The following is a 25433-nucleotide window of genomic DNA, read 5'->3' as shown; positions in this document are numbered from 1 at the left end:
TCCCGCCGCCCGCCGCGCTCCCCGGCGCCGTGACACCGCGCCCGGGCGGCCGTGGGGCTGCTCCGAGCCCGTGCTGCCCCTGAGGAGGGGCCGGGCGGCGCGCCGAGCCCCGGCAGCGCGGCGGGCAGCTACGGCGGTGACATCAGCCCGCGCCGGGGCCCCGCGCTGTCACCGGCGCCGGGCGGGAGGGGCGGCCCGTGAGGCACCGCGAGTCGCGGCTGTGCCGCTGTCACCGTCCCCGCGTGGGGACCGTGAGTCCCAACGTTATCCCTGTCCCCGCGGGGGATGGTGAATCCCGGCGCTGCCGTCGTCCCCATGGAGAGGGGGGGTCAGCTGGGGCAACGCTGTGCAAGTTTCGGGGGGTGGTTTCTTTTTCACGCCGAAGTTTTATTTACTGACGATCTCTGTCACGGGCGCCCCGGGCGAAGCGCCGCGGGCGGGAGGAGGCTGTGCGTGTGCTGATGTAATTAAAAACGAAACGCTTGACGCCAAACACTGCAGGAACTCTTAAGTCCTGGGTCAGCTCCATAAGCTCTTTAATGGTAAGAGCCTTAAGCACGCCCCGGAGTGCCGGGTCTCGGGGCGCTCCCAGGGGAACAGCCTGGCCCGGCAGCGCAGGTGCTGGGTGTGAGGGCGCGCCTGGCTCCGCAGGCGCGGGGCTCGCTCCGACACAGCCGCGGTGCCTCCGCCCGGTGCCGCTCATGCCGAGCCGGGGCAGGCGCGGCGCTCCGGGCCGGGGGACCCGCTCCAGCCGCCTGTGGGCGGAGGGGGTGTAGCCGCCGCCAGCCCCCGCAGCCGTGCTCGGGCTCTGACCGCTCCCGCTCCAGGATCAGGTTTCCCGCGGCCGGGGCGGGCGGCACCGCCTCCCCGTCCCCGCCTGCCGGACCCGCGGCCGTGGGCAGCGCCGGCGGCGGGAGGGGCGCGTCCTGCCCGGCCGGGGCCGCGGCACAGCGGCGCGCAGCGGGCAGGTGCGGCGGCTGGAGCCGGGGCTGGAGCCGGCAGCTCCGTGCCTCCCGCACTGCTCTCCGTCAGCATGAAGGTCGAGTTTGCCCCCATCAATATCCCCCTAAAGAGGAGGATCCAGACAGTCGCCGTTCTGCAGTGGATCTTCTCCTTCCTCCTGCTGGGTAACAGCCTTCCTCCTTCCTGCCCCTGCCCCTGAGAGAGAAGGGCGAGAAGCGGCTTTTCCGTGACCGGCGTTACCCGTGGGCATCGCTCGGTGCCAGCCGTGGCTCCACGTGGGTGCAGAAGCGGCCGGGGGCGAGCGGCTACCCGCCGATGCCCGGGCAGGCTGGAGCATCGCGCTTCTTCCCTGAAAGCTTTGGATGGTTTTCCCTCTTTTATGGGGGTCTGTTTCTTTCTATGGGTTCTGCTTCAAATATGAGCCTAAAAAGGTAGTGTCTGTGGCTCCTCATTGAGACGCCCAGTAGGTTTCTGACAGCAACTTTTTTTTATCGAAGATGAGCATAAAGTCTGGAACATGACTAATGCTGTTTTCATTCATAATTTCGTTAAATAACTTTATATGCTGTAGTTCAATAAAATTCTCATTTAACAAGGTAATGAAAAATAATGGGCATTGTCAGTGAATTGATTCAAATGCAGACAGTTCTGTAAGCGTATGAAAAATATCCTCACCAGCTTTAAGAAAGTGTTGCTAATTCTGCTTGGTAATCTTTTTCTACTGATTGTTCCTTTATAATTAATTTTCCTAATATCTTAATAGACACCTATCATTAAGCATGTATTCACAGCAGCAAATTGTATTCACATGGGTGGGTATCTTGAATTTGATGAAATGAATCACTTGATAAGGTAAGATAAACCTTAACTCTTTGGGACTAAATCCATGGGTTGTATAAATTGGGAAGTGGTTATTGAATAATATCCCTGGAAATGCTGTAACACTTCAAGATTGTCTATGCTGTAGGATTTACAAGGTAAAAAGTAGTGTGCACTTATCTTCCTTGTATGTCTTACAAATATATGATCCTATAGGTGGTCTGATGTCTTTCAGGTGTTTTTTTTTAGGTTGCTAACCCACATATGAAAAATTTGGGGGAAGTATGAAGGGTATGAAGCTTCTTCACAGATTAATCAGCAGTTGTTCTGCTACTTCAAAATTATATATACTTAAATGATAAACAGTTTCTGTTTGTGGCTACATTGTAAGTAGTCTGTTCTTTTAATTTTCTGTTATTGAATTAGGTCTTGGCATGAGCCATTATTTAAGTCTCATAAAGCAGTGGAAGTTCAGGGTCAGTGGAAGAAAGCTTTTTTTTTTGCCTTAATGTAGCAATACTGCTGCAGAAAACCACATCTTCCTGTGCTTCCTAGAAGTGATCAGGATGCAGAAAATCCCCTCCCTGTAGTTTAGCAGGCAAAGTAGGGAGCTGTCACCTGCAGCTGGCACTGCCTGGGAATGTCAAGGAAAATCAACTCAGAAATGGTCTTAAGGGTGGTTATGTTGAGTGTAGTGAGTTTATGTGATCATGAAGAAATGGATTTGCAAGAATGCTTGATTAACAATGTGATTCTAATAATAAGTATCTGCTTGTGCACCATGGGGATGTTTATCTTTAGAGCTGACCACTGTGACCTTGTCATTTCGTAGGCAGATGCTTTCAAGTGAAAGGGCAGCCAGTGATCTGGCCAAAATGTTTCACTTAGCTGCAGGAAAATTCAGGTGGATGAATCCTAAATGACTTAAAGCAGTGAGAAATGGGCTGATTTCTGATGTTCTAGACTGTCCCTTTGTCTGGATTTTTCAGCCTTTTTTTTTTTTTTTTTTTTTTTTTTTTTTTTTTTTATGAAGAGATGTTGTTTGTTTGTAAGCTTTGGATTCAATAGTGACACTTTCAAATCAGGGAGGGGATGCCTTGGGAGAAGTGAAATACTGTGTGAGTTCATCATAGAATAGGTTGGAGGTTTAGGTGTTCTTTGGGGGTTTGTGTGTGGCTGGAACTAGTTTATGCCAAGCATGATCTTGATTGTCTGTCTTGTGTTACATATCTGCATGTGAAAACTTGAACAGATAATGCCCTATAACAGCTCATGATTCATGATATAGATAGAGGGATTCTGTTTAGAGTGGTGAATAAATGGGGTACTGGCTTAGCTGCTGAAGTTGTCCATCTAGGTGTGTTGTAATGTGCCATAGCTTAGTAAAATGAACTGTAGGACTAATAGATGAAGTAAGATAACTGTAAATTAGTGCCCTGAATTGGTCAATGATATGCTTCAAATCTGGGGAGTGACATGTGAAAAAGTGGTTTTGTGCACTGTGTAAGCTGTAAGGGGAATGTGAGCTTATTACAACTTAGAACTCACAATGTGACTTGGATAAAAACTCTTGGTTTTATCTTCCTGGCTGAAAAATGTAAAAAGCCCTTGCTGTCCAGGCTTGCTTTGTTGTAATGCTGCATGGTTTACTGAGACTGTGGAATTGATGACTGAAAATGCCCTCTTACTTGTGCAACTCACAAGCTGGCCTGAAATTCAGACATGCAGTAGTTGTTGAAGTCTAAATCTCATCCCCACTGTAGAAAGAGTGAATCAGTCTGCAAATACTGAAAAAAACAGCAGCAGCATCCTGGTACAAGCGAAGTTCTGCTTCTTCATGCAGTGTACCAGCTTGGGCTGGATCTGCACTAGAGATCCATTGCTTCTGCTGTGCAGTGTAGGCAGAGTAAACATGCCTCTGTCTCAAAAAAGCCGTACAGATGTGCACAGAATTTCATTAGATACAAAAGGAACCTCTTTAAAATTCTGGCTGTAAGTTCCTGTACTTCCTTGTTCTGTGCTGCAAGCTGCCAAAGTTCACCCTCAAAGGGAAAAGACAAGTTTTCTTTGTAACAGTGATTTGCCTGTTCTTTATCCAGGGGCATGACACCAGAAACAAAAATAAGTTCTGAAATACTGGGAGGTGAATATAAGAGTTTCTGGATTAAATCAGAGAAATGCCCATTAACAGATTCCCACTGTGTGCTGACTGAAAATGCCATGTGGTTTTCTATCTTATGTTCTCCAAGTCAGCAGACCAGAAAAGTTTGGATATAAGTTCCGTGAAAGAGAGAAGTATTTTAATTGGGCTTCTGTCTTTTGAAAGACAAGTGTTACCGGTCTTGAGTCCAGAAAACTAAAGCTGTTAAAACTGAAAACTGGCAAATGCTATTTCTCACTGTGTTAAGCACAAATCCAAAACAGCTTCAGGCTGAAGTATAGTGTCAAGCCATTAGTGTTTTACTGCTGAAACAGCAGATACATGAAATTTTGCAATCTCATATATCTACTTTGGATAAAATGCTAAACCAGACAATTTTTACAGATGGTAGTTTTATGTCTGTAATTGCAGTTATTCGGGATTTGTTTGCTTGGCCGGGGGCTGACAGTCCTGGGGCAGGTCTGGCCCTGTCCCAAGTTCATGCAACACCCACAGTATGTCTGCCTGTGAGCCTCTGTGCTGGGTGCCCTTGGTCACTCTGTGCCACTGTCCAGCCCAAGCCCAGGCAGAAAGTCACCTGGAGAAATAACATCTCCAAGCCTGTAAGTGCTGCAGGACTGACAAAGCAAAGAGGTTACATAACCCCCATTTTTCTATCATAGGTTCATTGTGCATAAAGGAATTGTCATTGGATGCAATGGATATGCCCAGTGTTTGCAGGAAATCTTTGTTTTTAAGCTTGGAAATATTTTTCTAAAGAACTTTGAAATAATTTTGCTGCATTTACCAATATGCTTGATATCCTCTTTTTGGGAACAGGTGTAGGTTTTCTGTTTCTCACACAGCAGATGGGCATTATCCTTGGTGTGTGCTGTGAGCTGTGTGCCTCATACTGCACATCTGTCAGTGAGGGTCACTTTGTATCAGGAGGTAGAGCAAAGGGTTCATTTAAAGGCAAAACCATTAAAGAAAAATCAGATTTGGTTGAAATGCTGCTTTCCCAGTGCTTTAGCACTTTGTTTTCCTTGCTCTCTAATGTACACAAATCAAATGACAGCATTTTTGATGAAAGCAAAGCTAGAAGGTGAGTTGGTGAGCTATGTGCTCCTGCTAACTTCTGTGCCCCTGATGTGAAAATGGACAGTGGAGTTTGAACACGTACAAAACCAAATACAAAATTGAGCAGCTTGGGTGGAGTGGTGGTGTCTAGGACCAGATAATGAGAGAAGGAAAATGAGAGTTTAACTCTCCAGCAGGGATACCAGGGTTTTTCTCTGAGAAAAGGTGATGGTAGAGGAGAATAGTGCATCTCCTAAGGCCCACTTTTGGTCTCCTCACTGGGGATTTAGGAAGTGACTGTTGTGCAGGTACCCCTAATTATTTGCAAAACCCTTAATAATGCAAAATCAGTATATAATATAAGGTATACTTTAATATGCACAAAGCCACAAAATAATATGCTGAAGACATTGGTATATGTTAAACTACATCCTGTTCTCTCGTGATTAAACTTCTGTGCATGTAGGATGAAGCAGTCTGTTAATTGAACTTGCTGGAGACAGTTTTGAGTTGTGGATCTGGCTTCCCCAAAAGAGTAGAAATGATGAAACGTTTGCCACAGAGTGAGAGATTGCTGCTGGAATAATAAGTGGTTTCTGTGTTGAGAAAGAAGGTGTCAGTGTAATGTGCTAAAGCAAATATTAACCTTTCCTGCAAACATGCCACGATGGTTTGTTATCTGGTGCTGATTTAATTCATCAGCAGTAGCTGAATAACTAATATAGTTTTGTTCTTCCTCAAAGTCTTAAAAAAAAAAAAACCAAACTCTTTTGATGCTTAAGAAAACTCAGCTAGGCTCCATGAGCCTTTCCTAGCAAGCTGGCTGGTATTGCTACTTGATTTTGTCACTCTGTACTCATCTGTCCATGAAATTTATTGGTGGCCTATGGGTAGGGGCTGAAGTGTGATCACAGAGAATAACAGGGTTTATTACTGACTAGCATTTCTAGGAATGCTGCCTCTGTTACCTACATCTTAGGGAGGGAATTTAATCAAGTATTTGTTTGTATTTGTATTTGTTTGTATCTCTCAAAAATACTAAGAAAAAACAGCTCTGCTGTGTTGGGCCAGAGACCCTAGCCTGGCAAGCCCTATGTGAACATAAGTGACAGTGAATCCCTAAGGAGAAAGAAAATAAGTGGGAAACATGTAGATTAAATCTGGCATGCTGTCTTGGGATTTGGCAATTAGTAACTAGGGGATTTATGGTATCCAGGCCTCTCTACCTCCAGGTCAGTTGTGTGTAATGCTCTGTATCTCTAGTTTATTGGTATTTACCAGTGGAAGGTCTTGGGAATTTGGAACCAAATTTCAGCATCAACAGGCCTCTAAAGCTTGGCATCTGAGTGTTTGTGTTTGCTGTCACAGCCCTGCTGAGATACAGCTGCCTTGGCAGGAGTGCTCAGGTGTCTTTGTGGCTCCCAGGCGTAACCAATAACCTGACAAAAGTCCTCACAGGAGACTGATCCAATCCAACAAATGCTGTCTGCCCAACCAGTTTTGGAGGGAGCTCCTTTGCATGGTTTTTGGAGCACTGCAGAGAGCCTGTAGTGCTGCTTGGGGTGACACCAGCACCCCTGGCACCAGGGACACATCTGCACTGCCCACGCTGTCCATGACTGCTCTGAGCGTAATGGGACCTTTCTCCTCTAGGGACAATCTTGCATTTGGTGGCTTTCACAACAGATATTAATCAAACAGTTTTGATGCCGTAGTATCTCCAAATGTGTTTGAAACTTCCAATTTCCAGATTTAACCTGTGCTGTTTTCCTGCTTCCTATCTCTGACACTTAACTATTTCATACATTTGGTGCCCCCAGTTGCAAACTCAGAGCCTGATTAATGATTGAAGGATCAGTTGTGCAAATATCATTGGGCAGGATGGCTGCCAGTGCTGATTGCTCACCCTACATAGAGTGGTTTTCACCATTTGTTGCAAAATATGAGTATGCATGTGTTGCAAATGCAAAATGGAGAAGTGACACACCAATATTGGTTCACAAACCAAATGTTCAGAGTTTCCTGGTAGTGATTTGTCTTTTAGTCTATATTTCCTTATCTCCCCTCACCTGCCCTCAAAATCCAATACATCACAGAGATACTTTTCAAAGCTCTTATTCAAGTTCAACCAAACATTACACTTAGAATGTACACTGGAACTACCTCCAAGGACATGATGCCGAAGAGTGACAAATCCCAAGTTATTCACCTTTTGCCTGGAATTTGTTTATGAATTTACTTTAAAAGGTTGTTATTTATTTACTCACTGTCTTGTCTGAAGGAGAAAACATCAGGTTTGTGTTTACAGTCTCATTGGTTTTGAGTCATCAGTGTTTAGCTCATCTTGCAGGCTGCTAATTCGTTGAAATAATGAGGAGGTATGGCAAAAGGAATTTGCCTCACATGTCTCATTGGGAATGCAGTAATCAACTTTGTCCTACAAGATGCTGAGCTCCCCTGAGGAAGTGCTAGCAGCATACTTATCTCCCCACACCTTGCCAGCACTCAGGAAGGTGTTCTAGCTAAAGCAAAGCAGGCAGCTTGTTGATGTGGAGATGTTTGTCTGCCCAGGATTAAGTACTGCTATCTGGGCCTTCTCAGTGCTGATGAAATTAGCTCTCACAGCAAGGATGCTTGGCTACAAAGCACTTTTCAGCTGTTTGCTAGCAAACTGATAGTAAAAAGCCATGTAATTCTGTGTTTAAAAAAAGCCATGTGATTGATTCTCTGTTAAGTCAAAAGTGCTTCTGAAAGGAAGGGTAGGAAATTTAAATACTTATTAAATCTTGCATAACAAATCAATTGATTTATAGCTGCTAAAGGAACTTCTCATACTTGTTCAGATCAAGAACCTTGGCACCCTGTCCAGATTAGCATTCCTAGAAATTTCTATAGTTTCAGGATCTCTTCTTCAAGGAACAGGTAATGACTTTTCCTCAATAGACTTCTGTGCCCTGTTTTGGAGTGATGCTGTTGTGGGTTTCCCTGTGAAATTCCTTGTAGAATTGGGGTGTCATATTTCATCTGTGTTACTTGTCCTGCATTAATGATGTTCCTTAGAACTGGTTTCAGTTCTTGTGAGTTTTCCACATTGACTTGGGGGTCTGTGGGCCTCAGTTAGCTGTGGTGTTTTCAAGAGCTCTTGCTCAAGTACTTTTCTGTGTAAGACCAGGGTTGCTTGCTTGGGGAAGCAGCAGTGAGCTTCTGTACTGAAGAATGCAGTATCCTTGAAAATGGCAGGTTTTGTCCTGTTCCTGCGTTTGTTTATGGTAATTTCCTTCTCCCTTCCTCAGAGCAAATGCAATTCCTTATTTTTCTGCTCATATTTCTGCTGGAAATGTAAACGTTCATCCCCTTCTAGACAAGATATCCAATTCTATTCTGAAGACACAGTCAAACTAGGCTCAGGAACAAACTGGTTGAAGTTCAGAAAAAGTAAATATTCAGGCTGGAGGAAATACTAATGTACCTGTAGACCAAGCTGAGATCTCAGCTCAAAACCTGCACAATCTAGGGAATCTGCTGGCTTTTCAACACCCAAGTAATATCTCTCCTGAATGAAGGTGATCTCTGAGCTAGGATGAGTAGGTTTTACTCTTGGTTCATCTACTTATTCTAAAATTTTCAGTTCTGTTGATATTTTACATTGTGTAAGCCAAATTATTGCTTGAAATACTTCTGTTGTTTGTTTTTAAATCTGCTCTATTTAGTGATGTGTTTAGCTCAGTATGTTTCACTGGTGTAACTTCTAGGACTTCACAGGATATTTCCCTCATGAAAGCCAGTCAATTGTGAGACATAAATTACTGCTTCTGCATTGTAAAATATCCCTGAGAAACACTGGGCTCCTGCAATTCTGCCCATTGAGTCTTCAGCAAGAGCTAGGTCCTGTTTTGCTTGCCACTGTATAAATTTATGATGTTAAAGCCCTTGCTCCCTTGCAACCTGGACTTCAGCCTCTGATCCATGAGCCTGATGGGGTTTGTTCAGGAGGTGGCAGAGCAAGCAGGCTGCTGCAGGGGTACCACAGGGCAGAGAGCAGCAGCTTCTACTCCTCAGACATCTCAGACCACAGCTCTTCAACACACTCCAAAACTAAAATTCTGCAAGTTCTATAAAGATTAAGTTTCCATAGGATTTCCCTGAATAATTATTTCAAGGCTGAGCCCCAAATAACAAAATATATTTAACCAAACAACTTTTTTCTACTCTTTGAATTGTGTATAATCCAATTCTTATGTATCACTATTGTAGCAGGGTGTTACAATTCTTTCTTAATTGGATTTGAAAGTATCAGGACTTGGCTGCTGCTGCATTCCCACAGCAGCCCTGAGCTTCCCCTTTGGCTGACTGGTTTAGTGGCTGAAGTGGAACCTCTCCATGTTTTGGTCTTGTCTAGTGTATCTCCTTGGCCAGTGACAGCACTTCTGGCTGGGAGTGGAACTATCACTCCATACTATAGGTAGAGAAGCTGAGAAGGAGAATAGAAAATGATTGCCCAATATCACTGTAATTAGAAAAGAGAGGTTGCTGTGGCTTTTCCCTTCTTTCCTTCCCCAGCTTTCCTTTCTTCTCACTCCCTGAAGCATTACATCCTTGTTTGCTCTTGCTGTCTCCTTTTATTTTGCCTTAGGTAAACCAGATGCTCTCTACCAAACATCCAGTTGTGCAGTAGAGGGAGAAATAATAGACTGAGATGATAATGTTTCACCCTCATTGTAACAGCACCATGTGGAATAAGCTGAGTTCAATTTGTGTGCATTTTGAGTAAATCTCTAAAAATATATCGGGGTTGGGCATTCTTAAAAGGACACAGATGTGATTAATGCTTGCTATACTTTCACTTTTTGTCTCTTGTAGCAGAGTTTTGCTGTGGATTCTTTGTGATCCTGATCATGGGCAACTTCTGGTTCCTTGCTGTCCTGTACCTGCTGTGGCTGTACCTTGACTGGGGAACACCATGTGCCGGGGGCAGGCGGTCCCACTGGGTCAGGGGCTGGACTGTCTGGAAGTACTTCAGGGAATACTTTCCCATTCATGTGAGTAAAGGGTTTCTCACAAACAGCTTGAATAGCCAGAACCATGGACAGACATCTGAGACTCAACTTTGCTAAAATTCTAATACTCTCACTGGGGTGAACTTCTTTTTAAAACATGGGAAATCTGAGATTTAGTGACAAAAGGGGACAGGGCCTGGCTTTCTAGTTGGACTGTTGGGTGACGAGGTAGTGCTTCAGCACAGTAAATCTGGACATGGTATCCTGACACATCCATTTAAGCTTTGTTTATCTGTAAAGCAGGACAGTAATTTTAAGTGCTCAGAAGGAAATTCATTGTTGTTGCTTCTATGTCCTGTCAATGCGTAATCTCCATTGTTTTTGAGGTAAATATCATAATGCCTGTCACTGACTCTATTTTTCAGCTTATAAAAACTTCAGAACTGAACCCAAATCACAACTACTTACTTGGCTTTCACCCTCATGGGGTCCTGGTTGCTGGAGCCTTCGGAAACTTTTGCACTGATCCTCCTTTCAAAAATTTATTTCCTGGCCTTACTCCATATCTCCATATCATGCCCATCTGGTTTGGCTGTCCCTTCTTCAGAGAATATATAATGAGTGCTGGTAGGTAAAAGCAGAATGTCTCAGCTGTTGCTCCATATTTTAGCTTCTGTTACAAATGTAGAGTCTATTCCTCTACTTATATATGGTAAGTAATTTCAGAAGGATCACTGTTGGTGCTAAATTTAACCTCTATTTTGTGATGAACTGTTTTGGAAAAAAAGAAATGGAAGGTTTTATTAATAGTTTTGTAAACTATATTACTGAGTTGTTTTTTCTTTCTGAAAAGAAATTGCTGCTTTTCCTTTGAACTATCAGATAGCAGTCCTGAGCACCCAGCATATACAAGAAGAGAAGGGCATAATATTTTGTAATTTTATTTAGTCATTAGCAGGCAATTGTACAACAAATTCAGGCTAATCTCTTACCTGAAGGGCTTAGTGTTATACATTACAAGTATCTTTATACTCAGAAATTAAGTGCTTGCTTCTGACTGAAGTCCTATATTGCAAATCTGTGTAATTTTAATTAAGATGTAAACTCTAAAGAGAGGGACGTTTTTTCTCTGTTCTGAGAAGCATTTGTTCAGAAAGGAGTGATATCATGACTGGTACTACAGCAATAAAAGATAAAAATAACAAGCAATTGAGTTGGGGGAACTGAAAAAAGAGAAGAATGAAATAAGTACTAATGCTCCCTCCCAGTGGTTTAATAAATGAGTTATTTTATTAAAATTCACTCAACCACAGCATTTAAGCATGTTCTGATGCACACGACTAAGTTCAGGAGACAGAGATCTAACTTTATTCATGACTGCAACACAGACACTGCAATCTCAGAGAGGTTGCACTGCTCCATGCACGGAAACATGCCTAGGATGTTTCCCAGATTAATATCAGAATTACTTATCTATGTATACTTCAGCATATCAGAGAATGCCTTTCCATGCAAATGTACTTTCTGAGGGCGTTCTTTGAGGCTTGCAAAGTGAGGGATTGGCAGTGGTAGAGCATTGCAGTTTTAAACACTGTTGTTTAATAATTGTCTGGAAGTCAGATTTACATGTTTTTGGCATCTTGACCCATGGGAACAAATATTTACCTGCAGAATGAGAAAGAGCTGCAGTAAAAAGCGCACTAAAGAAGAGCCAGCATTGGAGCTCAGTTTTCACAGGTATGCAGCTGATAAATGAGAGGGGACCTTTGGTGTACTACAGATCACCACTCCAATCATAAAACACTTGCAAAATCTTCCATGTCCTGAAAGCCACACTCCTGGCACAGTGTTTCATGTCCCATTCTTTCTCTGCTTGTCTAGCACATGCAGTTGTTGCCTCTGGCAGTGCAGCTGCAACACCCCTGGGCTGCGGTGTGAGCATGGAGCAGTGCCCTGCATGCAGGGCAGCTCTGCTTCAGCAGGAGACACATTTGTCCTGGGAAAGGTAGTGATTTCTGCTCTCCTTTCCAGGGAAAATGCATGCTGACTTGAATGAGCACCACTTGAATTATTTGTGAGTCCCAGGTCAGCCGCATTTTCAGAGTAACAGTGACTGTGAAGCTGTTTGAAGCAAATGGATATAGCTTTTTACTGAAGTTTGGACTTGCTCCAGTTGCAAGCTATTCCTCTTGGTGGCCAGCTCTCAAAAGTAGATCTTCTCTCTCTTCCCAAATTTTTATAATCCACATTGTAATGTCCCTATTGGTAAAAAGACCAAATAGGGAGCAGAACATCCAAAAGTGCATTTTGATACCAGCTCTGTATAACCAACAATGTAAACTAGACTTGATCTCTAAATTGTCACTTAGATTATATTAATTCAACACAGTGTAATTAAACATAGCTTCTGGGTAAAAGGAACCTTTGAAACATTAGGTGCTAGTCTGTTGGAAAATGGATTTTTTAAAGCATCAAGTCCAAAGCAAGATCTAAGGAGATGATAAAGTCTTGTACAGCAGTGTGCCTGCAATTAGAAGTATCTATATCTGCAGGAGTACCAGAAAAGCTTCAGATAATCTGCTATTTTAGCCTAAATATTGATGAGTGCCTGGGCCTGGTTACTAGAGAACGAGCTGATGCAGTTATTAGGAATGGTAGAAGTGAGTCTTTTCTGCTGCTTCTAATGCTGTCATGCCATTGCCTTAGAGGGAGCTGCTGCTTTATAGCTGTGAAAAGAGTGGAGGGATCTTCTTGGCACTGTAGCTCCATATTTGAGTTAACAAGTCCTCTACACATTCTGTTAACCCCTCTGTGCCTGTGTTTGTATGCACCTGCTGTGCAGCTTTAGCTGCTGCCTCTCAGCAGTATCTGCTGCCATTCACCTCCTGTTCTTGGGCACAGAGGCTCTCTGAGGGGGAGTTAAGTTGCCAGAAGAACACACCCTGAAGAATCAAAAATCTTGCAATAGGCAAAAACATTTAACTCATCAGTGTGAAATCAAAGCACGTGCCCAAAAACAAATCTGTTCCAGAGTAAGGAGCTTGACCCAAACCTTTGAAATCTGTTCTGTGCTGTTATCATTTTGAAACATCAATTATCTATTTTAAAATATTTGTAAATTCCACTGTACTTGTACATGAAGATCACTCTTAAGAGTGACCAGTGGTCACTCTTAAAATGTTTTCTCCTGAAGGAATGGTTTCTGCAAGCAAGGAAAGTGTCTCCCATGTGCTGAGCAATAAAGGAGGTGGCCATGCATCTGTCATTGTCATTGGAGGAGCAGAGGAATCTCTGAATGCACATCCTGGAAGTCTCACCTTGAACATCCTCAAGAGGAAGGGCTTTATTAAAATGGCCCTGAAACATGGGTAGGTCTTCCATGAAGCATGCTTTGAATACAGATTGATTCTTAAATATAATTCATATTATATAATATTAGAGAATTTGAAAAAGTTTAAGTGCCTTAAGAACAATCAAATATCTGGCACAGGAGCCAATCTGTCCACCTAGATCCACTCTGGGAGTGTTGAAAACTCCCTTTGACTTTCATAATTGGTAACAGTAGGTTTTGTTAGCGTATCTTGTTTTATTTCAGTTGTTTCCTGCACTAGCAAAGAGTAAGAATTATGAAACATTATTAGTAAATCTTGGCTGGTTTTCTGAGCAGGGCCAACATTCTGCTTTCTGTTCTGTAAATTTAAGATACATTAAGGTAGAATTTTCTTATCATTTTAAGCAAACAAACAAGTTGGATAGCCACGCTCTGTTTCATTAAATCACTGAGAATTATGGTCTAGGAAGATTTGTTTTCACTATTATTCTAAAGACTTTTGAAGATTGCCATTTGCAGAATTAAATTCCTGGGAATTTTTGGTGAAAATCTCAAGAAAAACTAGTTAACTTTTTACTATGAAGCAGCCATCAGTGTGTTGCTAAACAGAGATGGTATCAATGTCTTTTGAGTGATTTACACAGTATAAGTTATTGTGTTTGTTCTGGACTGGTCTAGATGGTTTGTATATTAGAAATATTGAAACCAATGTTCTGTTCCAGGTACACTTTCTGAACAGCTCCCAGGATTAAACATTGACATGTGAAGCAATGAGAAAAAATACTAGTCTTGAGAAATCTGTAAGAGCTTTTTAAGCTATGAACTGGAGAAAAGGTGGTCTCTGAGAAGAGGGGCTCTCTGCTTTTACACAGAGTGCAAAAAACTAGAAACTGTTCTGTGCCAAAATTCCTAGGGTGTTTCTTACACATATCACTAGGATTCTCATAAAGACTTTTTTGTGCCAACAGAATGTAACATTCTAGTCTAATTTGTAGCCAGAAAAAATACGTGTTTATTTGAATTAGAAGTTTACTGATGAAATGAGTCCTTAGTCCAACTCTTGATTAATTCAGTGGGATCCTCAACACTCTCTAGCTTTTATTTGTTTTAACCATAAAGATTAGAAGAATATTTAGATACTTTTTTTTTTGTTGTTTTTATTAGTATGTTGGTAGATGTCTGGTCTGTCATATCAGAAAGGTTGGTGGTGATTATCTCTCATCTAAATTGATTTGGATTGAGAAATCAGATCCACCTGTACCTCTCAAGACATTGATTTCAAAAGTATCTCCAACACATAACAGCAAGAGTGGGACACTTACAAAACACAGGAATGGCCCCTTTACCCCTTCGCTTACTTAGATTCCAGCGATGGTCTCATCTTTCTGAAAGGGTCGTGGCTGCCTGGCGCCCTCCTCTGGGTGGCAGTGCCTGTCTCTGCCCCAGGGGCTAAGGGCTGCAGCGCCCATGGTCATGTAAGCAGCAGGCTCCAAGTCATTCCTACAAACACCAGCACAAGCACCTGCTTCTGTGGCAAGCACAGGAATTCTGCCTGCTCATCTGTCCAGCAGGACTGGGGGACTGTGCAAGTCTAACAGAGCTCTTGCCCAAAGACTTGGCAGCCAGTAACTGCTTCTGCTTTTGAAGTCTTGTTTTTAACAATTAACAAAATGGGAAGAAAATTTCCAACTGAGCTGGAAATGAAAGGGCCAGGGAGGCTTGTGGGATGCAGATGAGAAGCCCCATCTGCCACCATTGCTGATGCTCATCATGATCTGCAGCAGCAAATACCAACTGAGGAAGGAGCAGTGCAGAGGCCTGTGCTCCCTGGCCCTGACTCCTGTGCTGCCAGCACAGAGAAGCTGTGTTCCTCAGCTAGGAGCTTGTCAATTGTGGCCTGAATATGTCAGCAAATGTCCTCTGCACTTTTGCAAAAGAAATTTTGGTCCAAGGTAGTACAAATATCTGATACAAAGTGAAGAAATCCTAAAGACACAAAACAAATGATGAATCAGATAACTTATCTTTAATTTCACAATCATAAGTTACTTATTTCTCTGTCTCAGCCTCCTACATAGCATCTTGCAAAAGTCTTCACTAGATTAAAACAAATCCCACAGTGTCAGGTCACCACAGCTATTGCAGCACAAGATGTTCCTGTTTGTCTTAGTGTTGTAGTAAAAAGTCAAGTGTTTACACAGCCACAGTAAGTACCAGGCTTTATGATATTTCTTTTACAGGTGGCAGGGTGATAAATCCACTAGAGGAAGAAACTTTGAGCAGACACTAGTCAGAACATTATGTGGGAATGATAGTCAGCGTGAGTCCTCAGGCTAAAGAAGCTGTTGAAGCAGTTGATTTTTACTGTACAGGTGGATATTGACAGTCCTCAGTGCTTCCAGCCAGCTCTGTCCTCAGTGCATCCTCCTCAGGCATTCACAGCTCTGCACATACTCATTCTGACAATGTTTTAGCAATACTGCTATTTTACAGTAAGGTTTTTCTCAAAAGTAGTGGGGACAGAATAGAGCTAAGGTAGAAAACTAAGTTTTAAATAAATAAAATATCCCTGAATCCTTCAGAGACTGTTTAGGATTTCCCTGGTTTTTGGGGTTTTTTTTCTTCTCTAAACTCTGTAGAATAGTTAATGAAATGAAGATTCAAAAACCAGCCAAGGTTTTAAATACAATGCTGGGTTTACCTGCACTGATTCTATCCACTCAGGCTGTTTGTCCAGGAGCTAGGCAGTGCCTTTGCTCCCAGGCCAATTCATGAACTGAATGAAAATTCATTAGGCTGTGCAAGAGCCAAAGTGGGTTCATGTAATTTCTGTGGGCAAGATGTGACCTCTGGTAATAATGGATTAGGGCTTCTGTTTTCTAAGAAGTCCAGAGGAAGCAGAGTTTGGCTGGGAATTGGACACAGAGAAGGAATTTGGCATTGCACTCGTGTCTGTGAGGGTGCCTGGTTTTTATCAAGGTTTTTGTGCTGAAATCAAGGGCACGCATTACTCCGGTCAAAGCACAAGGGAAAGCCAAGGTCTGGTTTTGATGCCACCCAGCTGGGAGCATTATAAAGTTAGCAATGAGGCTTTTCTTCTTGCCAAGGGAAAAAATGAAGTGGAACGAGGGTGGACTTGCTGAAATAGTAGTGGATAAAGACATACTTATGATATATGCAATAACTCATTTTCATAATTCCAAACAGTCACAAGTTGCAATAGGTACCAACCAACTAAATACTGCCAAAAGCAAGTTGCTAGTTGTGTGCCAATCACTTTTTTTTTTTTAAACACCAACCAGCCAAGGCATCCAAAAAACTGCTGCACATGAGAGGAGTTGAATGCCTGTTGCTGATGAAATCCAAAGCTGCTGAAACTCTCTGTGCTGGTTATTGTGAAACTGTTTCCATGCTGCTGATGTGAACTGCAGTGCAAATGCAGGCTGATGCAAAATTCTCAGTGTCCTCTTTGTTTTACAGGGCTCATCTGGTCCCAGTGTTTTCCTTTGGTGAAAATGAACTTTTCAAGCAGGTTGCAAACCCCAAAGGTTCATGGCTCAGGAATGTACAGGAGAAGTTGCAAAAGATAATGGGCTTTGCTTTACCACTGTTTCATGCTAGAGGAGTATTCCAATACAGTTTTGGCTTAATACCTTACAGGCAACCTATTCACACTGTTGGTAAGTTCCCTGCACCTTTTCTAATGTGTTTGCAAATGTTTAAAAATTCATCAATGTGCTGCTAATATCTGTAAATTTATAAATCTGTTCTAACAGAATTAATTAGTGTGCATCTAAAACTGTCCTTCCCAGTTAAAGGGGGCAGTTCTTATCTTCCTTTCCCTTTTCTGGCCAAATCTTACTCTTCATTCTCAGTTATCCATAGGCTCCTATCCTTGGCAATCCATAAAGAAATCCAAGAGTTGTCTCCAGTTTTTATGAGAGGGCTGCCACAGCTCTGCAGCTGTTGCTGTGGGTTCTGATGTTTTGTGTGAAGCCCAGAATTTAATTTCTTAAGCTCTGAAGCTTAATTTCTTAGCTCTGCAGAGAAGTAACAGTTGGATGCTGCAGCTGAGGTACGGCAGAGCTCTGGAGCAGGGCTGCTGGAAGGGTTTGTGTGGTGCTGAGCTGGTGCTCATCAGGTCAGAGGGAGAGATGCAGGAGGAAAGGGAGAGGACACCTTGTGGTGCCACAGCCCTTGGGCAGGCTGCCACTTAGATGGCTTTGTTTCCTTCCCTCTTGGCTTTTTCCCTTGGAAAGATCCTGTCATGTTTAATTGGAGTGTGCATGCCACATCAACAGGCAGTTTGGGAGAGTGTTCTTCCCCAAAAGCTTTCATTACTGCTCATCTACTCTCACTGGAGTGTGGAACTGAACATTTTTTCATGGTTTTATTGACAACCACACCTTTACAAAATAGGTGATGCTGGTTCTCATGCAAAGGCAATAGCTGTCTGTCTGTAAATTTTTTGATAAATCATTTTTAGCCAGATTCTGACCTGAGAGAACTAAAGAAAATTGAGCTTTTCTGGTGTTCCACAAAGGACTTTGAAGGTGGCCTACCCTTTTTATGGGGTTGATTTTATTATAGTATTAAACAAATAAAAATGTTTAAGACAAAAACATAGCTCTTTTTATGTTAAATTTCAAGCAGATCTGTGTTTTATCACTTCATGCAGTTGAATATTTTGAAAATATTTAATTTTTAATGCCTGCATTGTTCACAGGCAGGATAAAAATGCCACTTATTTTAAAGCCAAAAAGTTATCAAATCTTTGGAATGAGCTGTATTGGATGAGATCTATAATCTGCTTTTTTGGGCTTTTTTGGCTGATAAAACCAGGGCTGTCCTGAAACTTAAAATGTCTTATTTTATGAGGCATTTCTGCATCATGACAAAAGCACAGGAGTGCTACAAATCAGCAAGACCAGAGTCTTGCAACAGAACTTGTAATATCTCACAAGGTCCTTTGCCTTTTGTGGATCTTTGCCCATGTTTGAGAACCATCACAATGTCCCTGTGTCCTTGGAAGTGTGTGGGGTGTTCTTGGCTTCAACATGGCTCTGAAAGCATTGCCTCAGCTCCTGAGAGCTGCAGTGAGCTCACCTGGGGTGATGAGCTGTGCTGCCAACGTGGCCAGGTATGGCTGATTCCAGTCCTGGTTCAGAAGCCATGCATCCAAGAGCCATTCAGCCAAGCCACGATCTGTGAATTTGAGTGGTTTGGGCTTGATGAGTGCTTTTGGTTTTCCTTTACTTTTTTTTTTTTATTTTATTACTGCTTTACAGAAATAGAAACAATCCTAAAATATCAAATTAAGCAAGTTCCTTAAAGCTGCACATAATATTAGAGAGATGAGTGTAGTTTTCCATCCCACAAGAAATCTTCACTCTTGGGAGTAGAGACTGTTGCAGAAGGGATTGGGGGCTGTTTGCTGTTTCCAGTGCTGCCTCTGGAAATCCTGTACTGTATGTATATTGATTCCACACCCCTCTAAGGTATTGCTCAATCCAGGCATGGGTTCCCACCCCAGCTGTGCAAAGTCTGAGTTTCAGCCCCACACAGGCCTGAGAGCTGGTGCAGCTGGAGCTGCAGCAGGAAAATGCAGACTCAGCTCTTTGTGTTCTGGCTAGGCTTCCCTTTAGTCATCACCATCCAATCTGAAGTGGCAACATCTCTTAACAGGAATTTTCAGGTGCCTTTGGAAAAGTCCTGAGGGTGCTTTTAGCTCTGTGTTTTTCTAGGCTTCCTCTGTAATCCCAGTTGGGTCTGTTCAGGTGTTGGTGTTTCCAATGCAAGAATAGCTGTCAAAATCTGGTGACTGAACAACACAGGGACACTGAGATCATGGGAAGCTTCTCTTAGCAATCCACTTTTTAGCCATAGCCTCTTGTGGAAGAGAAGGCTGCCCTCTGGATTTCCATGGAGTCACTTCCCATGGAGCAGGTAGCAGGCTTTGCACAGTGCCTGGGGAACATTTTGGTTCCAGTGCCATTTGTGGGCAATGGATGGCTCAGAGACACCTCACAGGGTTTAGGGGATTTACATGCTACCCCTCCCTAGGCTGAGGTCACATTTCTGGTGCAGTGATATCCATTTTGAATAAATTGGAAAGTAAGTATTTCCTTCAGTCCTGTCCATGTGACAGTGTGGTTGAGGGCACCATGTCCTCTTAAGCACACCTCACACTGAGTGGTTTTATTATTCACATCAGAAAACAGTGAGAAAGTACATTTTTTAAAATACTGTGTTGAACTTGTAGACAGCACATAACCCATAGGATTGTATCTTGAAGTGTAACCTGCTTCTTCAGGTTAGAGCTTATCTCTCTTCTCATTTGCTCTTCTGCTGCCAAACTGAAATGTTGGGGGGTGGGGGTGTTAATTAATTTTGCCTGAACTTCAGCAAAAGTCAGTGAAAAACCAGCCCAAGGCCTCAGGCTTGTGCAAGACAGGATCAGGCCCCAGGGTAAGAAAACTGTGCTGTGATTCTGCAATCTGGATGGGAGCTGTGGTGAAGCTCTTACTTCTGCTTAAAAAGAGATGTCAATGAAGCTAATGCTGTTTTGTTTGATTTACAGTGGGAAGCCCCATCCCTGTAAAACAGAACTTGAACCCCACCACTGAAGAGATTGATCAGCTCCATGCATTGTATCTACAGAAACTAAAGAAATTATTTGAAGAGCACAAAGGCAATTATGGCATCCCTGCACATAAATCTCTCATCTTCGAGTAGCAAATTGCAATTTGTAATTCCAAATCTCATGCAAAGAAACAGTGTCTGCTCAAAGATGTCTTTCTTGCAATCCATATTTTGCAATCTGTAATTATCCTTATGTAAGGAATACTTTTAAGAAGGGATTATTAGAGGATTTAATGATTTTTATCTTATTCTTGGGTGGTGGGGGGGAGGGATCATTGGCATGTAAGCCTTGAAGCCAGTGCTGTTTTGAGTTGTCCTTTTAGGTTCATGTGTGCCAGAAATGTGAGTGACTCCACACAGATGTTCTTACCACAGCTTGAGGACAGGCAATTGCCCCAGCATGAGATCAGTAGCAGAAGCATAAATCAAAGTCTTTGATTAGAGGTTGAGAGGTTTACCAGCATTTATCAAACATGACATCAGGTTCTTCTGTGAATGTCAGAAACCCCTGCTGCTCTTCCACAGGAATGAAGGTGTATGTTTTCAGCAGATGGCAACTGTAAACCACTTACATGAGCATTCAAGAATAAATAGGAACCTTCAGCCCTGAATTGGATATTGGCAAAAATGGTTTGTCCAAGTCATGGAGCAGAGCAAACCTTCTGATTGGAGAACTGTGTTGAGATTTTGTGTCCTTGTGTGTGCTGGGTGGTGGGAAGCACTGAATGATGTGACTTTTCTGGACAATCTGTGCTTTGGATCATAAGTTTGGAAGATGAAGCAGCTTTGGTAGTTTCAACCTCAGAAGAGATGACAGGCACAGGACAGGAGAAAGAGGGAATCATGTGAACTCTTCATCCTGTGCAAATTAAAAATAATCCTTTGTCAAGCACTTGCACAAAAGGAAGTGGAGCCCAGTTTGTTCAGTCACTTCTGAAATTTCACCAAGGAAAATTGTACTTGATAATGCCTTTTTTCCCCCACTGACAGATGTGGGGATGTGTTAAGCTGTTGCTGCAGGGTGACACAGCTACAGTGCCAAGGCAGTGTGAGCATAGCTCTAGGGTGCAGCAGGTTAAGAGGATGCATTGTATATAAACCAGGTGCCTGAATTTGACAAAAGGTTTATCCTAAATGTGGAGATCCACCTCAGAAAAGAAAAGAAAAAAATCATAGCCAAACTCTTTTTCAGTGAAAATGCCTGTGTCTTGGAGATTATTGTCTATGGAAAGAATTTTAATATATTACTGAATTTTTATGAGATAAATTGTTGTATTTGTACATACTTTCTGACTGCCTGCAGACTTTGCAGTCTGATGTTAGTGAAGAGTTTGCTCTGCTTTTAGCAGTTTTGGTGCCTGAATTACATCAGTGAGGTGCTCTGACAGGTCAGGCATGGGCTTGTCAGGCAGCCTGGGCATCTGCAGTTGGCTCAGCTGGGCATGGATTCCAACACAGAGGTGCTCCAGGAATAGCAGTACTGGACACATTGTGGATTCCATGGGCTGGAGGCTCCAGGGAGAAACACACCTGGGCCTTTGAGAACAAGGTAGAACTCTGGAAAGAAAGTTCCAGAGAAATTCTGGAAATCCTTAGAAAGAGGAAGGTGTTTATAGAAAAGAGTGGAAATTACTTCTGTGGAGTGAACTCCGACTGAACCAACGCCCCAAAGCCAAACAAGTATTTGCCAGACAGAGCAGATGTTTGTGCTCCAAAAAACCCTCCAGCAACAAGCTGGTTTCCTTAAGAGGGCTCTTCCTTCTTGTCATCCTATTGTCATCAGGATGTAAATAACACTGAGTCCTGCTCTCATTTTCTCTGCAATGACACAAATACTCTGGAAACCAGGGCTGGAATTTGCAGTGCCTGAAGAAGCCCCTCTTCCCTGACAGACTGCTGTCAATGTGCCCACAATTCACCTCTACCTGAGCTTTCTTGGTGCCATGTGTGCTTGCCCTCTCTTCCCATGCCTTTGCTGATCCCTGATGATCACTGTGGTGCAGGCATCTTGCTTCCTCACTTTCTACCCACCTTTCCCTGGGTTGAGATGTCTGGTCTCTGTGCATGGAAAATACTGAGTGGTATCTTATCATTCAGCAAAAATGGGGTTTAGGAGCAGGGTTTGAGAAGAGAAAGCACTGTGCCTGTGCATGTTTGACACCAGCTTAAGGAAGGTCAGGACTGCTTCAGCTCTGGAAGGGCATGTTTCTAGGGAGGTCAGGCATGGCAGGTTTGTTACCTGGGAAGAGGTCTCAGGGTCCTGAGGATTGTATAAAGTGATGATCCCTGAGCAGTTGCTCTGTCTTAGCCAGTTATGTGAAATTTCCTTTGGATTTGACTCTTTATTACCTGCACTGATGAGTAGTGAGAATTATTCATGAAAAAAGAATTTGGAGTCTGTTAGACTGTGCTCTCCTAGATCACCTGCTCTAATGAGATATTTCCTCTCGTTCTCAGTCTGTTCTTTTCCCATTACCTTAATGATACAGAAAATCGAGCTGTAAATTAAAAAAATATTAGCATTGGGTTGAAGATGAAAGGTAACAAGGTTTTTTTGTTGATTAAATTAATCAAAACTTCTAGAGAATATGTGGATACTGATTCTGGGACAATATCTGGTCAAAATATATCCTATAAACAGGTTTTCCTCTGAATTCCATGAGGAAATTATCTGTGGGCTCTGTACCATCCATAAGTGGCTCAGGTAGAACAAGTAAGGATTGTGTTGCTATGGCTACTGATACTGTCATTGCTTTATAACAATGGAGATGGTAAAAAACCCAAAACCAAAAACCCAACAAAAAAATAACAAACCAACAAAATCTCCAAACAACTCAAATATTTACTGTTGTTCAGTTACCACTGCATATTGCTTATGATGATCCTTCCAAACTACCTTTTATTAACCAATTGTCTAGTGTACCCAGGGCTATTTTTAAATAGAACTTCTGTCTCTAAATGTGATAGACATGGTGTCATCTGAAATATTTACCTCTGTGTTAGTGTGGATGTATAAAGCAGCCCTGCAATCCTGAGCCACAGACCCATTTTGGCCACCACAGGCACCAATGCCAGCCCTGCAGCAGGCAGAGGAAGCTGCCCACGTTTGCTGCAGCAAGAGGCTCCAGTTGCAGCTCATGCTGGACACAGCAAGAGCAAGGAGCAGGTAGGAATGGTGACACCCTGCCCCAGCTGCACTTGGAAGAGCTGGGCAGCACTCACATTCCTGGAGGGATGCCACACTGCCTGGGGCCTGCCTGCTTCCTGGGGTGTTTCTCTTTGTGCCTTTCCATGCCACAGGTAAAGCCAGCCGTCCATCAATAGGAGAAGCTGTGCCTTTAAACCTGCAAATACTGCCTGCCTGACATGCTCAGGATGAAGTTCCTGCCTGTTCCCTCACTCAGGATGAGGTTCCTGCCTGTTCTCCCATGTGTGAACACCTCTGTGCCAAATTCTGTTGACAGAAACTCAGTCCTCGAGTATTTTTGCTCTGTGAACTACACAGCGTAATTTACACTTTGTAGCTTTTTATGGTACCTGTAAAATATCAATGTCAGTTGTTTCAATGATAGCTGTGGCAAGGAGTGTGAGATAATAAAGGCTTGTACCAAGTGGGCTTGTGCTGACTGGAATTCAGGTACTGGAATTCACTGCTGTTGGATCCTGGCTGAACTCGAGGGGTCACATTGGCCTGGCTGTCAGGCTGTGCTCACATCACACTGAGAAACCTGGGTGGATTGCTTGCTGCAGGCTCCTGAGGAGAACCTGAAGCCAGGTTCCTGGAGGGGTTCCAGAGGGTCTGAGGGAGAAGGGACTCACAGCAAGGGTGGGCTGGGCTTGAAGAAAGGTTTGAATTTTAAGTGAAAGTTGCATGGAGTCCAAATCTTAGTAACAGTACCCTAGAACAGAGGCTCTGCTTCATTCTAGCAACTGGGGAGCTAAACAGCTGCTTGGAGTAAAAAATGGGGACCTTTGTCTGTTGGGAAGAGGAAAACCACCCACCTGATAACAGTGATGTATTTAATAGGATTTGATTGTTTGTTTTAAAGTATAGCAGCTTAATGCAGCACTAACAGCTGTAGTGACAGCTATCAATTCCAAAGACTGGCAAAGGCTAATTGTGTTTTGTTACTAGCTAAATGCTTTTTAATATGGAATTATGCCACCCTGCATCTCAGAAGAGTATAAAGAGGAAAAATGGGTTAAAAGTGGCCTTGGATTGTTTTGAAGTAGCCCCATTATGTGTAAATGTGTACATGTGTAAATTGGAGGTGTGTCATGTTTCATCAAGGGATCAACATCACATCCTGGTTTTGATGAAATACAAAAAAAGAAGCAAGTTATACCTGTAAAGCAAGAAATGCAGAAAAACAAGGGATGGAGAGGAACTGGACATTCATGCTTCCCAAGGTGCTGCAGCAACACCCATCACATTGCTTGTGATAGGTGAGTGATGTTACCTCCTCAGCCAGGTGGTGGGTTCTGAAGGCAGCTGCGTGGCCTGAGGGATGGAGATGGTGTTTCAGCTGAGGGTTCTTAAGGTTTGTCCAATAAATTTTCAGTTAAATTTCCCACTGGCACAAATGGAGCCCCATTGCTTTTTGGAATGGCTAAGATGAAATTTAATGAGCAGTCCAAGAGCCTGTCACATGGGCTGTGAGTTTTCCTTGGCTAACATGAATCAGCACTGGGCTCACCTTTCCCTCCTGCAGACAGTATTTAATCCTAGGGAATAGGCGTGTTACCTGGAAATCTGGCATTCTCCTATTTACAGAACAGAAACTCTCCTCCAGAGAGGAATTATAGTGATTTCCAAGGGAAATCGTTTAAGATTAAGTCTTACATGCAATAATATGGATATGTAAGTGCTTGAAAACACACTGAGGTCCACGTTAGAATGGAAGCCACGTGATGGATTTATTGCTAAAATTTATACTGTTTCTCATTTCAGTGGTGCTTCTGGAAAGTGACACAGAATTGAGTTTTAAAGTTTCAAAAACCTTGGGCTGCGCGGGGCGGAGCGGAGCTGCGCGGCCCGGCCGCAGGGAGCCCGGTGGCCGCCTGGTGGCGCCGTCGCGCCGCGGCCCCGTGAGGGCAGGGCCCGGTGAGGGGAGGGCCCCGCGAGGGGAGGGCCCGGTGAGGGGAGGGCCCCGTGAGGGCAGGGCCCGCAGCTCGGCCGGGATGCTGAGAGCGGCCGGTGCTCGGCCCCAGGGGGCGGGAGACGGATGGTGCCATGCTCCGTCCCTGGATATCAGGATTTAGGCACACGCTAACGCGGAGGGACGAAGTCGTGCCCGACAGTGCGCGGCTTCACAGTGCTTCCCTGCGTCCCTCCGTCCCGAGCAGGAAGGGGAGGCGGGGGGATGAGAGGGGACAGCGGAGGAAGGGAGTTCGTCCTCCTCCTCCTCCTCCTCTTCCTCCTCCTCCTCCTCCTCCTGCCGGAGCTGCGGCGCTGGGGCTG

General features: G+C 43.5%; 1 protein-coding gene across 3 annotated transcripts; it reads left to right on the top strand.

The window, feature by feature from the left end:
• Positions 1-236: 236 nt before the first annotated feature.
• Positions 237-23584, top strand: MOGAT1 (monoacylglycerol O-acyltransferase 1). Of its 3 annotated transcripts, XR_009114891.1 has the most exons (7): positions 950-1127; positions 9863-10041; positions 10425-10626; positions 13193-13367; positions 16811-17010; positions 19911-23138; positions 23273-23584. XR_009114891.1 is itself a non-coding variant. In XM_058031145.1 (6 exons), exons 2-6 carry the CDS (start codon positions 9898-9900, stop codon positions 20063-20065), a joined length of 876 nt encoding a protein of 291 aa, XP_057887128.1. In that variant the 5' UTR covers positions 237-542; positions 9863-9897; the 3' UTR covers positions 20066-23584. The 3 variants fall into 3 exon arrangements, 2 of the variants coding, with proteins under 2 accessions (XP_057887128.1, XP_057887127.1); XM_058031145.1 differs by lacking the exon at positions 950-1127 and adding an exon at positions 237-542 and having other exon boundaries at positions 19911-23584; XM_058031144.1 differs by having other exon boundaries at positions 19911-23584.
• The last annotated feature ends 1849 nt before the right edge of the window (positions 23585-25433 follow it).

Source organism: Melospiza georgiana, chromosome 10, assembly GCF_028018845.1.
Source record: "Melospiza georgiana isolate bMelGeo1 chromosome 10, bMelGeo1.pri, whole genome shotgun sequence".
Classification (NCBI taxonomy): domain Eukaryota; kingdom Metazoa; phylum Chordata; class Aves; order Passeriformes; family Passerellidae; genus Melospiza; species Melospiza georgiana.
This window is presented reverse-complemented; position numbering and strand designations above follow the sequence as displayed.